Source organism: Antechinus flavipes, chromosome 2, assembly GCF_016432865.1.
Source record: "Antechinus flavipes isolate AdamAnt ecotype Samford, QLD, Australia chromosome 2, AdamAnt_v2, whole genome shotgun sequence".
Lineage (NCBI taxonomy): Eukaryota > Metazoa > Chordata > Mammalia > Dasyuromorphia > Dasyuridae > Antechinus > Antechinus flavipes.
Genome location: NC_067399.1, coordinates 390,272,494 through 390,289,258, shown reverse-complemented (window position 1 = coordinate 390,289,258; position 16,765 = coordinate 390,272,494). Strand labels below are relative to the sequence as shown.

Sequence of the window (16,765 nt, the reverse complement as noted above, 5' to 3'; positions counted from 1 at the left end):
CATATCAATATTGCAAGCACTAAGAAATGACACTATGTCTTGATTTAGGATTTTGTCTAATACTATATATATATATATATATATATATATATAACTTCATGTTAAAGATAAGTACTGTGAAAAGGCTGCAACCATTCGAGAATTTTAACACAATTTTTAAGCTAAATCTCTTGGGAATGATTTTTTTAGAGACTCTGATAAGAACAAGAATAAATCGTAAGTTGGAGGGTGCCAAAAAAAAAAAAAGAAAAGAATTTAGAATTGATTTTCGGCTATGAAAGGTCTGCTTTGGGAATCTGAGTGTATAATACGAGTCCCATATCATTTCGGTGTCATTTTAAAAATTTAAACATTATTTAACTGAATTGGAATAATGACCCAGGAATTTCATACTCCTTGCCAGCAAGTAGATACTATACACTAGATACTATACACTATTCTCCCTCCCACCGATCCAAATGAGTGCATGTATATTCCTTAATTCCACTGATTGGCACATAAATCCAGGAAATTGTGTTTCATCTGTGTTTTCCCAGAAAGGAAATCAATTTTCTTGATTCTGGGAAGAAAGAATGAGGAGTCGATCTACTTATTGTTTAGAAGCCGATATTCTAAGGGGTTCAATTTAATACGAGTCCTCTAGGAGATAATGGTTCTGAACTTTCCATTATTTTAAAAATGGTTTTATAAATTCTTTTTACAATCTTATTACTTCACAATGACTCAATTCTTTACAAACACTCTTCTTAATAACAAAATACAGTTTAACAAAACAAATTAATATAATGGGGATACCTAAAAATTATATTCACCTTTGGACATCTATAGTCAGTTAATTTCCTACAGAGAAAGAGAAGACATACTTTTTCTGTCCCCTAAAAACAAAATAAGTTACTGCATTGATTGGAATTCTGAAATCTTTCAGATTTGCTTTTCTTTCCATTATTATGCTTAAAATGCAATTTATTTTACTGCTTCCACTTTTGCTACTGCATCAGTTCTTACAAGTCTTCCCAAGTTTCTTTGGATTCTTAATATTTGTTTCTTTGTCTTTGTTGCTTCTAGTTGCATAATAATTGGATTTATTCCTATGTCACAATTTATTCGGTTGTTCATCAATATATGAGCACTTATTTTCCTTTCAGTTCCTTTCTACTAACCCAAAAAGCCTGCTTTCTCAGACATCACACTACAGTGGTTATGGTAATAGGTAGAAAATGTTTTTTAACTGGTTAGTGTTTATTTTGTGATGAACTAAGGTACCCAAGTTCTAAGTGTCTATGTTTCTTCAGGAAAACTGGCAGTGAAAAAATATGCTTGGAGGCTTATGAAATAGTGCTATGAAAACCAAAAGAAAAGATTACAACTCTTTCATGGAAGGTTAGTCTGATGTTCCACATCCTAGAATGTTGTGGCAGAGGGAACAATCTTTTCTTCCTGATTTCACATTCATGTATTAATGTTTCCTTTTTCAAATTATTGATATCTTTTGTTTTTATATAGATTCATTTCCCCATATATCCTCTCTCTTCCCATTCCCAGGCATTGATAACCGATAATGAATATTTTGCCTACTCTTCTCTTCTTGGGACCAAGCTTAGGCATTATAATTTCTTATCACTTAGTTTAGATTTTTTGGTTTTTGTTTCTACTTAAAAGTTATTGTTTAGATTGTTTTCTTGTTTTATATCATCTTTTTCTATTGTTTGTGTTTGTTTTCCCATCATTCTCTGTATTCTTCAAATTTATTGTTTCAGTACATTCCATTACATTCTTGTGTCACAATTTATTTAGCCATATACCAATTAATAGGCAAATATTTTGTTTATATTACTTTGCTACTTATGTATTGGTTATTTAGTAATGAAGTAATAGTGGATAATTGGTTCTTTTTCATGTAAATGTGACCAAAAAAGAAGTAGATTGGTTTCTTGGAGTGGTAGGGCTTGGAATAATGAAAACGTTGATTTAGTCTCCTCTGTCACACTTACTATGTGATGCTCAGCAACCTCCTTAGCCCCGATAAACCTCGGGCATGTCTATTGTCACTTAAGGGGAAAAAATATGGTCAAAATATAAAGACCATAGTTTGAGTACTTTGGCATGGCTTTCCACTTTAATTGAAACTTTTTATTCACTAAAATTTTTTATTTTGGGAGGGGGGAAGTTAGATTGCATGTGTCCTTTTAAGTAACTTTTCTACTTCCAGGACTGATAATTATGTATTGTTCCACAAAAGTTTATATAAAATCATATTTCTTTGATTTTAACCATGAAAATAAATTAAAGACAATCATAGGAGAAATTGGCCTGAATGAGGTGGGGAAAACAACATGTGTAACTGAAATTCACATCCTACATCTGATAATTATTACTTATATGACAAAAGGTAAACAATTTTTTTTGTAAAAATAAGAAACTGGAATAGATAACTTCTAAGGTCTCTTTAGTTCAAAATTTATTACTCTGTAACTCTCTTCCATATCTGATGTTCTGTGATCAGTTTCAGATGGGTTTTTTAAATTAAGTTTCCCAAAGACCAAAGACTCTGATATTAAAAAGGAGATTATTTAACAACACTCATTTGAACAAGATGTTAATATCATTTGATTGGCACACCCTACAGAGTGGGAAATTAATGGGATACATTCAGGGAAGGGAAAAAATGATTTTATGTCAATCCCTTTTCTTTTGTAGGATGTTTAGTGCCAAACCTCAGAGACTTCAGATGAGAAGTGTTATAAAGTACACCACAACTACATTTTAATACCATAACTTCATGTCATTTATAATTTATGCCATTTGTATGTAAATTAATTTAAAATAGTACTGGGAAATTCAGAAATCAGAGTGCTGTGCTTCCTTCAGAATTAATGATGCAGAGAGAAGAGCAAAACATTTCTGAAAGTACAAGAGGACAAATATTATAATAAAATGAGATGTTACTTAATTGTATTTTTTGCCACACAGAGAAAGAATGGGATAGGGTGGATAGAGTGGATTGAAATAAAGGTCAAAATATTAAGTGAAACACAAGCTATTTCTTAAATGTGGGTTTTCAAGTCTTTTCCACTTTCCTCAGCAGGTGGTAGGGTGGGAATAATAGGCTTCAAGAATTTAAATTCACTAATCCCTGAGCCACTGGTCAGGCAAACTTCATATTGGTAACTTTGAGACAAAGTCCCTGTCCCACTGACATCTACCAAGTGATCTGGAAAGGGACCACTTGAAACGAAGTGACGATTGTCAATGGAATCCTTCTTCCTCTTCCATAGGCGAATGGCAATGAACATGATAACAGAGACCAGGAAGAGAAAAGAGACAGAGACCAGGGAAATGATGAGGTAAGTGGTTAGGGAATCAGTGTGCACCTCCTCCTTAGATGCATCTGGAAGCTGCATATAGGGCTCAGAGAAGCCATCCACCAGGAGCACATTTAGTGTTGCCATTGTAGACAGAGATGGTTGTCCATTGTCCTTCACCAGCACCACAAGCCTCTGCTTGATGGCATCTCTGTCACTGATGGATCTTGCTGTGCGAACTTCCCCATTGTGGGCCCACAAAGTGAAGAGACCTGGATCTGTGGACTTGACCAGCTGGTAGGAAAGCCAGGAATTCTGTCCCCAGTCCCTATCCACAGCTACCACCTTGGTCACCAGGTAACCTGGCTCTGCAGTTCTGGGCACCAGATCATTGCAGGGAGCTGTGCCATTCTGCAGGGGGTACAGAACAAAGGGAGAATTATCATTCTCATCCTGTACCACAATCTGAACCAGAACCTGGCTACTCAGTGATGGAGAACCACCATCAGCTGCCCTCACAGTGAACTGGAAAGTTTGGATGGCTTCATAATCCAGAGACCTCAGAGCATAGAGATGACCATTGTCTGAGTTGATGGAGATGTAGGAAAAGAGGGGTAGTTCTCCAGTCTCTGGAGGCAGCAGAGAGTAGGTGACTTTGGCATTGATTCCTGAGTCCCTGTCACTAGCACTGACACTGCCAATGTGGAGGGCAGGACTGTTGTTCTCCTGCAGGTACAATTTGTAGACTCTCTCAGAAAACATGGGAGGGTTATCATTGACATCAGAGATAAGCACCGTGAGATTATACTCAGATTTGAGCCTGGGGAAGCCCAAGTCCATCACTGTAATTGTGATGTTGTACTCAGCCTTGTACTCTCTGTCCAGTGCTCCTTCTGTTACCAATGTATAGTAGCTCTCAATGGAAGGTTTCAGGGCAAAAGGAAGGTCATCTTGAATGGAGCAAACTATCTTTCCATTTTCCCCGGAGTCCAGATCTGAAACACTGAAAAGAGCAACCACTGTCTCAGGAGAATTTTCTGGGATGGGGCTGTTGAGTGAAGATATAGTGACTTCTGGAGGATTATCGTTTAGATCTATCACCTGAACAATAACAGTACATTCTGCTGAAAGACCTCCCCCATCTGTAGCCTGAATGTCGATGGTGTAAGATTGAATTGACTCAAAATCTACTTTTTCCTTTAAATAAAGTTCACCAGATTTTTGTGTTAGTTGAAAAGTTTTACGAATGTTTTCAGAAGCATGCAAAAATGTATAGGATATATCGGCATAATTTCCTGCATCTAAATCTGTCGCTGAAACTGTGACCACTCGGGATCCAATAGAACTGTTCTCAGGAATCTGAGCTTCATACTGGGACTGAGTAAACACGGGGGCATTGTCATTAATATCGACTACAAGGACTCGGATTTGGACAGTCCCGGACCTCTGTGGGGTTCCTCCATCCACAGCAGTGAGAGTTAATCGAACTTCAGGCTGTTCCTCCCGATCCAGGGCTTTATCCAATACAAGCTCTGGGTATCTCTTCCCCTTGCTGTCCCGAATTTGACTGTGGAAATGAGAGTTGGTACCAATCGTGTAGTTCTGGAGACCGTTGCTTCCTACGTCTAAATCCTGCGCATTTTCTAGTACAAATACAGTTCCAGGGGAGGTGTTCTCGGGAATTTTCAGTACCATTTCAGTGTCTAGGAACAGTGGTGAATGGTCATTAATGTCTTCCACTATCAGTTCAGCCCGCACAATGTGAAAGGGGTTTTCCAGTAAGATCTGGAAAGGCAGCACACAGAGAACAGCGGGGCCGCATAGCTCTTCCCGGTCCAGTTTCTCTCTCAGAAGCAGATCCCCGGTTTTAGGATGCAGCTGCAAATATTCTTTGTTCCCTTTGAAAACAACTCTAGCCCCTCGCTTTGACAACTCTCCCATCCCCAGCCCTAAGGCCTTTGCCACATTGGCCACAAAAGAGCCTCTCTCCATCTCCTCCACCACCGAAAACTGCTCCAGCTCTGAGGCAGCCGCCCCAGACACACCCAGCAGAACAAGGAAAAAGAGGACTTGCCTTTGCTGCGGAATCATCCTCCTTTCCCGCTCTGTTCTTCCTTTTAGCCCCTCGTGGCAATCTGTGTAGCCCAGCTAGACCGCAGGTAGTCAGAGGCTGTCACTTTCGCCCGTCTCTCTGGAAGAACTGATTCCTTTCTCCAGTTGCCGCTAACAAAGCTTCCTTTCTGCTTCCAAAATGTCTGGTTCTGGCCTCGCTTTCTGGTTGGGTATTGGCATAGTCGCAGATCTTTTCTGCGTCTACTTAGTCTGCAGCGCCACCACGCGTCTCTTCGTTATTTTTCTCCAAATGAAGCAAATAATTCCCCAGGAAACAAGTACCAGAGATCATCCTTCGAATTTTAACTTTTTAAAAACTTCTGTTCTGCAGGGCTACCCATAACAATGGTATAAGCATTCACAACATTACCCCACACCATACACATTTGTACTTATATATTTATTTACATAAAAATTTTTAAAAAGTTGGTTAAAAAGCAAATGCTTCAGTCAAGAATGTGGTCTTCTAAATCTTAAAGGCAATAGTAAATATATGTCCTAAAAAAGAAGTGATTTGGACCAAAAAGAAGCCACACTCAATTCTACAATGCTTTTGAGAGTAAATGATAGGGTGGGGTAGGGAAGAAACAAGCAGTAGCATCCAGATTGTAAGCAGCTGATGATTCCTATTTCCTTCAAGTTGGAGAACTTATGAATTCTCAAGCTAAGACGTTCCTTATTTGAGCTTTTTTACTCATCAGAAGTCTTATTTTATTCCAAATGGAATGATCCAAGGGTTCTGTGGCCAAGGGGATCTTTGTTAACAAAATTTAGATTTTACCCTATTTTATGATTCAGTATTTACCTCTCCGGGCAGCCAGGTGGCACAATTGATGAAGTGCCAGATCCGGAGTCAAGAAGATTTTTCTTTTCCTGAGGTCAGATCTGGCCTCAGACATTTCCTCAGACACTTACTGTGTGACCCTGAGCAAGGAACTTAAGTCTCTTTGCCTCAGTTTCCTCATCTGTAAGATGAGCTGAAGAAGGAAATATCAAACTGCTTTAGTATCTTGCCACGAAAACCTCAAATGGGATCACAAAGAGTCAGATATGACTGAGCAACAATAACAATACCATCCAGGAAATTTATTCTCTAGAAGTGAGGGTTCTTAGTCCAGAAGTATGTTTCTTTGGGGGAACTGTGTTTCTCTGGAGGGAAAAGATTTCTTGGAAGATTCACTAAAGATGCAATGTGGACAATAGATGATAAAGTTTTTATTTGAGCTTAACAAGTGAGAAACAGTTAGGCAGTAATCTGGCAAATAGAACTTATGTCTTAGAGAATAGCTTTCATAAGAATGTCGGGGGAAGAAGAAAAGAAAAAAAACAAAAAGAGCATTATTTTGCCATTTTAAAACTCGCACAGAAAAGAGCAGAAGGACACATAGGTAAGTAGTATAATTTTTAAAATAACACTAAATTTATATTACATTTTAGAGTAAAGTACAAGTAACAGAGATTTGTAATTCCATACTCAACATTCTTGTCTTTTTGATGAAAATTTTTGCATGTTTCTTAATTTTAGAAATAAAAAGTTTCAGAATATGAGAGACAGTATGTGTATGCTGTTGATTTTCAAAGTGCCTATTTCAGCAAATCAACTTCTGAATTCATCAGAAGAGTAAAGAGAAGAAACAAAAGGGAAAGAATAAAATTTCAGTATCATATATGCCAATTCTACCTGCAGAGAATGTTCTGATATTGGAAATTCTCTCTATGTCACCTACACATTCTCTATTTTAGATTTTAATGGTATAAGAGTATACAACTGCACACAACTAGACCATTTCTACAGTAATGTTACCCTAGAAAAGAGGCAACATAGTTAAGAGACAACATATTTCATTGGATTCAGGAATACTTAATCAAAACTCCCTCTTCTGAAGTTTACTACTTATGTGGCCATTGTTGAGCCACTGAATATCTATGTACCAGAGACTACTCTCTGTCAATTGTCTATTAAGTTATTGCTGTTCCTCAAGCTTAAGAAATCACAAATCTTTTTGGCATCCGATTATGAAAAGAAGAAAAGTGCTTGCCCCATATGATAATATGAAACATAGTTTATCCTTTTAATCTTTCTTTTAAAATACTTAAAAGTAACATTTTTTGCAAATTGAAGAGTAGATTTTTGCCTCAAATAAATGCAACTTTCTTCTACATTCAAATCTGGATGATAATAGCTTCTTTAAAAATTAGAAGTGTATCATTAAATGACATTTTTTTCAAAGTTTTCAAAGTTCAATGAATAGGAAATGAATTGAAAAACATGTGAAGACCCTTCCAGATTAAATATTGTGCGGTAAAATTAAGAAGGGCTGTGTATGAAGTCTCTCAAAGCTCTCAAACAGATATTCAATAGCACACGCTTTTTCCAAGATGGTGATACTCATGAACTGGAATTCTCCCCATACTGGAAGATGATTTAAATAACCAATATGAAAACAGTTATCAGACCTTAAGGAGGGAAAAGAAGAATCATTTATTAATACTTATTATGTGCCAGAGACTCTACTGAGATTTTTACAATTATTACCTCATTTGAACTTCACAATAACGCATAATGTAAAATGTCTTGTCCATCTAAAGGATGCAAAAAACTCAAATCTATGTGATTGAAGGGGAGAAGTGTCATATATATAACATATATATGTATGTATGTATGTATATACACACACAAAGTAGCTCACAAGGATGACTTTACAGAACCATAATAAAGCCATGACTCCACTCCTTGAAATTTATATTAAGAATAAATAAAGATTAGAAATCATTAATGTGCAGTGACATTGGAATATTCACTGATCAGAAGTCTGCATTTAATATTTCACAACTATCTCCAAGCCAGAACATGTTCTTCTTCACAAGAATTTAACAGATTTGTCTTCATTACTTTGAAAGAGCTGTATTATAGTCCTTTTTTTCACCAAAATATTACTGTTCTTGATTAGTTCTTGTTATTTTACAAAATGAGGCATTTGTAAGGGAATTGACATCAGAAACCACAAAAAGGAATATTTGATGTCTAAGAATTGAAAAAGAAAATCCAAGCAAATAGCTTGAATCTTAGTTTTTTGAAATATGCGGGCAATTATAAAAACTATTAGGGCCAAATATAAAAACTATAAAAAGCTAATAGATTACAAGGTCATTAATGTTCTCTGAGAATCTCTCACTTTAAAAGGGATGAGGAACAAATACTAGAACAACTGCCTAGATTGTTCTTCAGGAGGACCACAATTATTTTCATTGTCATAATAAGAATGAACTCCTGGAAACATTCCTTTGTAAGTGATACAGTAGAGGTTAACTCTGAGTGAGAGTATGGAACCACAATTAAGTTTAATACTTAAAAAACATTGGCTGAGGAAGATTAAATTTTAAGTTATAAATGAAAAAGGGAAACACGACAGTTCATTCATTTCAAAGATAAGTAATAGGGTAACTGAGAGAAAATTCTATGACCTAAGGGGAACAGAAGAAGGAAGGAAAGATTTACCAGGAAAGAATACAGCAGAGAGGAAAATGTGGATGAAGAGGTGGAAAGACAAGCTAAAAATATTATGATAAAATATAATCATATGGAAATCTATTCTTTTATGCTATAGGAAGTGAGGCAAATAATGGAAGAGGGAAGGAAGGAAGCTACAAACCCTCATTTCTATGCATTTAACTTATTTCCCTCTGAAGTAGGAAGGGTGGGAATAATAGGTTTTAGGAATTTAAATTCACTGGCTCCAGAGTCACTGGCCAAACATACCTCATACTGGTAACTATGAGATAGGGTTCCTGTCCTGCTGATATTCATTAAGTGTCCTGGGAAGGGGTTATTTGAAGTGAGGTGCTTAATGTCAGTGGAATCCTTCTTCCTCTTCCATAGGTGAATGACAATGAACATTATAACAGATAACAGGAATAGAAGTGAGACCGTAGTCAGGGAAATTATTAGGTAGGTTGTTAGGGAGTCAGTGGGAACTTCCTCCTTAGATGCACCTGGTAGGTTCACATAGGGCTCAGAGAAGCCATCCACCAGGAGCACATTTAATGTAGCCATTGTGGATAGAGATGGTTGTCCATTGTCCTTCACCAGCACCACAAGCCTCTGCTTGATGTCATCTCTATCACTGATAGACCTTGCTGTGTGAATTTCCCCATTGTGGGCCCACAAAGTGAAGAGACCTGGGTCTGTGGACTTGACCAGCTGGTAGGAAAGCCAGGAATTCTGTCCCCAGTCCCTATCCACAGCTACCACCTTGGTCACCAGGTAACCTGGCTCTGCAGTTCTGGGCACCAGATCATTGCAGGGAGCTGTGCCATTCTGCAGGGGGTACAGAACAAAGGGAGAATTATCATTCTCATCCTGGACCACAATCTGAACCAGAACCTGGCTGCTCAGTGATGGAGAGCCACCATCAGCTGCCCTCACAGTGAACTGGAAAGCTTGGATGGCTTCATAATCCAGAGACCTCAGAGCATAGAGATGACCATTGTCTGAGTTGATAGAGATGTAGGAGAAGAGGGGCAGTTCTCCAGTGACTTTGGCATTGATTCCTGAGTCCCTGTCACTGGCACTGACACTTCCAATGTGGAGGGCAGGACTGTTGTTCTCCTGCAGGTACAATTTGTAGGTTCTCTCAGAAAACATGGGAGGGTTATCATTGACATCAGAGATAAGCACGGTGAGATTATACTCAGATTTGAGCCTCGGGGAACCTAAGTCCATCACTGTAATTGTGATGTTGTACTCAGCCTTGTACTCTCTGTCCAGTGCTCCTTCTGTTACCAATGTATAAAAGTTCTCAATGGAAGGTTTCAGGGCAAAAGGTAGGTCATTTTGGATGGAGCAAACCATCTTTCCATTTTCCCCAGAGTCCAGATCTGAAACACTGAAAACAGCTACCACTGTCTCAGGAGAATTCTCTGGGATGGGGCTGGTAAATGAAGATATAGTGACTTCTGGAGGATTGTCGTTCAAATCTGTGACCTGAATAATAACAGTACATTCTGCTGAAAGGCCACCACCGTCTGCGGCTTGGATATTTATAACATAAGATTCAGTTGACTCAAAATCCACTTTCTCTCTTAAGTAAAGCTCTCCCGATTCCCTTTTAAGGTGGAAAATTTTGCGAATATTTTCAGAGGCATGCAAAAAAGCATAAGATATTTCTCCATTATTCCCTGCGTCTAAATCTGTGGCAGAAACTGTGACAATCTTGGATCCAATGGAACTGTTTTCGGGGATTTGAACTTCATAACGCAACTGAGCAAACACTGGGGCGTTGTCATTGATATCAACTACGAGGATTCGCACTTGGACAGTTCCAGACCTTGGTGGCACTCCCCCATCCACTGCAGTGAGAGTTAAAGTCATTTCAGACTGCTCTTCTCGATCCAGTGTTTCATCCAGAACAAGCTCTGGATATCTCTTGCCTTCACTGCTATCTCGAATTTGAATATGAAAAAGAGAGTTGGGACTGATTGTGTAGTTCTGGATACTGTTGCTACCCACGTCTAAATCTTTACCACTTTCTAGCAGAAAAACAGTCCCGGGGGAGGTGCTCTCGGAGATTTTTAGAAGCATCTCAGTTTCTAAGAACACTGGTGAATGGTCATTAATGTCCAGTACACTTAATTCAGCCGGAAGAATCTGAAAGGGGTTTTCCAATAAGATCTTAAAAGGGAGCACACAGGGATCAGAGGGGCCGCACAGCTCCTCCCGATCCAGTTTCTCTGTCAAGAGCAGATCCCCAGTTCTGCGGTTCAGCTGCAAATACTCTTTGTTCCCTTTGAAAACGATTCTGCTCCTCCGATCCGACAGTTCCCCCACTTCCAGACCCAAGGTCTTTGCTACATTGGCCACAAAGGAGCCCCTCTCTATTTCCTCCACTACGGAAAACTGTTTCGGCTCTGAGACCGCCCTAGACACACCCAGTAGAACAAGGAGAAAGAGAACTTGCCTTTGTCGCGGATTCGTCGCTCCATCAAGTTCCATTTCTTACCCCCTCCTCTCAGTATGTGTGTAGCCGAGATCGATTGCAAATGATAATCCGAGGCTACAATTGTTATCCGTCTGTCTGGTATCTCAGAGATATGAGGCTCCTGGACCTTTCCTCCAGTTCCAACTAAGAAAGCTTCTCTTCTTAACTGGTTCAGCTCCGTCTTTCTGGGAAATGGCGCATCCGCCGATCTTTTTCTGTGACTCTTTAGCCTGCAGCGCCGCCATGCGGTTCACCATCATCTCAAAAAACATAGAAAGTGTGTTTCTCGCTAGAAACATGATTTTGAATTCTTCAATGTATTTCAGAGAATTTCTGGTTCGTTTTTTATAAGAGAAGCCATATCAATGTTGCAAGCACTAAAAAATGACATTGTCTTGGTTTAGGACGATTTGTCCAGCATTTCATAGGTAAATTAAAGATAAAAGATATGAAAAGAATACAACCATTTGTGCCTTTTGACACAATATTTAGATTCAAAAAAATTCCCATCTTCATGTAGTAGGGCCATCGGGGGTGATTTTTAGAAACCGTGAGGCAGGGAAAGAATAAATCTTGAGGTTGGGATGCAAAAAGAAGTATTTCTAATTTATTTCCAGCTGTAAACATTCTTCTCCTTATGGAATCCAAGAGCATATACATCTGATGTGATTTTGATAGTTTAAAGTTTTAAACTGCTTTAAGCTACTTAACTGGACTGCAGAAACGACCCTGGGATCTGACGACTCCTTAACAGCAGGAATGAGATACTATCCACTATTCTTCCCTCAAATGAATGCATTCCTAGAAATCCACTCCTGGGACCTGAATGCAGGAAATTATGTCTCACCTATGTTTTTCCAAAAAGGAGATACATTTGCCTTGTTCTAGGAAGAATGAAAGAATGGGTATATGATCTATTTATTGATTGAGGCTCGATATTCTAAAGTTGATTCATTATGAGTCCTGTATGAAAGAATGGTTCTGAGTTGGCCTGTATTTGAAATAATTTTATTCTTTTTTTTTTTTACATTTTTATCACTTCACAATAACTCATCTCTCTACAAACACTCTTCTTAATAACAAAATACAATTAAACAAAGCACATCAATACAATGGGAATGCCTACTTACTACTTGCACCTTTCAACACCTATATTGAATCCATTTCCTACAGAGAAAGAGTAGATATGATTCACCTCCTGTCCCCTAATACATAATAGCATTGATTGGAATTCTGAAATCTTTCAGATTTGTTTTTCTTTCAATTATTATGCTTAAAATAAATTTATTCTCCTGCTTCTATTTTTGTAACTGTATGGTTCTTACTAATCTTTCCAATGTTCTCTGAATTCTTCATATTTGTTTCTTTGTATTTGTTATGTTTTGCTGCATAATAATTGGATTAACTCCTACATCACAATTTATTCTATCAATCATCAGTGTATGAACACTTACCTTCCTTTCAGTTCTTTTCTACTAACCCCCAAAGTTCATCTCCTTCCACATCGCACTATAGTAGCTATGGTAATATCTAGAAAGTCCTTTCTAATTGGTTAGTGCTTATTTTATAATGAACTTAGTTACCCAGAATCTAAGTATCTATGTTTCTTTGGGAAACCTCATTCAGTGAAAAAATCTACTTGGAGGTTTGGGAAGTACCCCTCTGAAAACCAAAAGAAAAAGTTAAGACTCTTCCATGGGAAGTTAGGCTGATATTGCACATCCTAAAATGTTGTGACACTCTCCTTTCCTCATTTCACATTCATGCATTAGTTTTTTTTCTTTTTCAAATGATTGATGTTTTTGTTTTTACATACATTCATTTCCCAGGATATGTCTTCCTCTTCCTATCCTCAAGCATTATTAAGTGACAATTAAGAGGAAAAAAACCAGATATGTCATGCTAACTAATGCATCAAGCAAGTTGAATATTTTCCCCAATCATCTCTTCTTTGGGACCAAACTTAGGCAGTATAATTTCATATCATTTAGTTTTGATTTTTGGTTGTTGTTTCTATTTGTCTTAAGTAATTGTTTATGTTGTTTTTTTTCTTATTCCGTTTTCTACCACTTGTGTTTGTATTCCTACCATTTTCTATATTTTTCAAATGTATTTTAGAATCATTCTGGACCTGCTCCTTAGGTGCATCTGGTAACTGCAGGTAGGGATCAGAAAAAACATCCACCAGGAGTACATTTACTATGGTCATTGTGGACAGGGGTGGTTACCCATTGTCCTTCACCAACACCATGAGCTTCTGCTTGATGACATCTCTGTCACTGATGGATCTTGCTGTGTGAACTTCCCATTGTAGATCCAAAAGTGAAGAGGCCTGGATCTGTGGTCTTGAGCAGCTAGGAGCAGCCAGGAATTGTCTTCAATCCCTATCCACAATTACCACCTTGGTCATCAAGTAACCAGGCTCTGCAGTTCTGGGCACCAGATCATTGCAGGAGCTGTGCTACTTTGCAGGAAGTACAGAACAAAGGAAGAGTTATCATTTTCATCTGTACCACAATCTGAACCAGAAAATGGCTGCTCAGTAATGGAGAGCCACCATAAACTGCCCTCACAGTGAATTGGAAAGCTTGGGTAGCTTCATAATCCTAGGGATCTCAGAACATAGAGATGGCCATTGTCTGAGTTGATGGAAATGTAGGAGAAGAGGGGCAGGTCTTCAATCTCTGGAGGCAGCAGACAGTAGGTGACTTTGGTATTGATAGATTCCTGAGTCCCTGCCATTGGTACTGACATTGCCAATGTGGAGAACAGTAGTGTTGTTCTTCTGAAGGTATATTTTGTAGGCTCTCTGAGTAAAAACTGGAGACTTATCATTGATAAAAGAGAGAAGCATCATGATATTGTACTCAGAATTGAACCTTGGAGATCCAAAGTCGACCACTAAGTGATGATGTACTCAACCCTGCTTTCTCTGTCCAGTGCTCTCTTTGTTATCAATGTGTAGAAGTTCTCAGTGGAAGGTTTCAGGGGGGGAAAAAAGCCATACTTGATGAAGCAAACCATCATTCCGTTTTCCCCAGACTCCAGATCTGAAACACTGAAGACAGCTACCACTATCTCAAGAGAATTCTCTGAGAAGCTGGTAAGTGAAGATATGCCCAACTCTGTTAGATTGTCGTTCAGATCTATCACCTGAACAATAACAGTACATTCTGCTGAAAGCCCCCCTCCCATCTGTAGCCTGAATGTCGTGGTGTAAGACTGAATTAACTCAAAATATACTTTTTCCTTTGAAGTTCACCAGATTTTTGTGTTAGTTGAAAAGTTTTACGAATGTTTTCAGAAGCATGCAAAAATGTATAGGATATATCGGCATTATTTCCTGCATCTAAATCTGTAGCTGAAACTGTGACCACTCGGGATCCAATAGAACTGTTCTCAGGAATCTGAGATTCATACTGGGACTGAGTAAACACGGGGGCATTGTCATTGATATCGATTACAAGGACTGGGATTTGGACAGTCCCGGACTTCTGTGGGGTTCCTCCATTCACAGCAGTGAGAGTTAATCGAACTTCAGGCTGTTCCTCCCGATCTAGGGTTTTATCCAGTACAAGCTCTGGGTATCTCTTCCCCTTGCTACTGTCCCGAATTTGACTGTGGAAATGAGAGTTGGTTACGATCTTGTAGTTTTGGATACTGTTGCTTTCTACATCTAAATCCTGTGCATTTTCTAGTACAAATATAGTTCTGGCGGAGGTGTTCTTGGGAATTTTCAGTACCATCTTAGTGACTAGAAACACTGCTGAATGATCGTTAATATTTTCCACTATTAGTTCATCCCGAACAATGTGAAAGGAGCTTTCTTGTAAAATCTAGAAAGGTAGCACAGAGAGAATAGCGAAGTCGGATAGGTCTTCCTGGTCCAGTTTCTCTCTCAGGAGCAGATCCCCGGTTTTATTATGCAGCTGCAAATGCTCTTTATTCCCTTTGAAAACATTCTAGCCCCGAGCTTTGACAATGCTCCCACCTCCAGCCCTAAGGCCTTTGCCACACTGGACACAAAAGAGCCTCTCTCCATCTCCTCCACCACCGAAAACTGCTCCAGCTCTGAAACTGCCTCCAGACAAACCCAGCAGAACAAGGAAAAAGAGAACTTGCCTTTGTTGCGGAATCATTCTCCTTTCCCTTTCTGTTGTTCCTTTTAGCCCCTCCTGTCAATATGTTTAGCTCAGCTAGAATGCAAATTGTCAGAGGCTGAGAGAACTGATCCCTTTCTCCAGCTGCAACTAGCAAAGCTTCTTCTCTGCTTCCTTAATGTCTGATTCTGGTCTCTCGGGATATTGACATATTAGCGGAACTTTTCTGGTTCTTCTTATTCTGTAGCGCCACCACGCAGCTTTTCATTGTTTTCTCAGAATGAAGTAAGTAGCGTCATTGGGAACAAGTATTAGATATCATATCTTCGTATTTTATTTTGTAGTATAAGTGATGTATGATTTCCTTTCCTCTAGGCGATCAACATCAATGTTATAACAACGTTACCCCATACCATACACATATGTGCATATATATATTCGAGTTTTTAAAAAATTGTTTAAAAAGTATATATGCTTCAGTCAGTAATGTGGTCTTCCAGACCTTAAAGGCAATAATAAATATTTTACTACAAAAGAAAGGACTTGAACGTAAAAAGTAAAGTCACACTCAATTCTGTAATACTTAGCTGGGCAACCTTTTGAAAGCAAATGATAGGGTGGGGTGGGGAGGAAACAAGCAGCGGCATTCCAGATTGTAAGCAGCTGATGCTTCCTATTTCCTTCAAGTTTTCGAATTTAGAAGAGGGGAGAGGACAGGAGGGAAGCTAAAACATTCCTTATCGGATCTTTCTGGTCATCAAAAGTCTTCTTTCATCCCAAATGGAATGGTGCAAGGGCTTTGTGGGCAATGGGTTCTTTACTAACAGAAATTTGGATAACACCCTCTCTGTTTTATGATTGATACCACCCAAGGTCACTAGGTAGTACAGTTGATGGAGCACCAGGCCTGGAGTCAAGAAGACTTATCTTCCTGGGTTCAAATCTGGCTTAGACACTTCCTAGATGTGTGACCCTGGTCAAGTAACCCTTTTTGCCTCAGTTTTCTCCTGTGTTAAAATGAGTTGTACAAAGAAATATCAAACTATTCCAGTATCTAAAACCAAAATGTGGTCAAGAAAAGTCTGGCATGACTGAACCACAACAACAGCAATACCATCCAGGAAACTGACTCTCTGGAAATGCAGGTTCTTATCCCAGAACTGTGTTTTCTATAGAAGAAAAAAAAAAAAGGACTTTTTGGAAGATTCACTATGTGAGTAATAGAAAATGCTAAAGTCTTTAAGCAAATTGGTTAAGAAAGTGGGAGGCAGTA

The 16,765-nt window shown here is 38.6% G+C and overlaps 2 protein-coding genes and 1 pseudogene across 2 annotated transcripts; all 3 read right to left on the bottom strand.

Moving 5' to 3' along the window:
- Positions 1-588: 588 nt before the first annotated feature.
- Positions 589-6,396, bottom strand: LOC127550019 (protocadherin beta-2-like). Its single transcript, XM_051978588.1, has one exon. The coding sequence runs from the start codon at positions 5,391-5,393 to the stop codon at positions 3,045-3,047; it is 2,349 nt and encodes a 782-aa protein (XP_051834548.1). The 5' UTR covers positions 5,394-6,396; the 3' UTR covers positions 589-3,044.
- A 211-nt stretch (positions 6,397-6,607) lies between these two features.
- Positions 6,608-11,719, bottom strand: LOC127550020 (protocadherin beta-2-like). Its single transcript, XM_051978589.1, has one exon. It carries the CDS (start codon positions 11,404-11,406, stop codon positions 9,076-9,078), a length of 2,331 nt encoding a protein of 776 aa, XP_051834549.1. The 5' UTR covers positions 11,407-11,719; the 3' UTR covers positions 6,608-9,075.
- Positions 11,720-13,372: 1,653 nt separating this feature from the next.
- On the bottom strand, positions 13,373-15,572 carry LOC127550022 (protocadherin beta-2-like; annotated as a pseudogene).
- Positions 15,573-16,765: the final 1,193 nt, after the last annotated feature.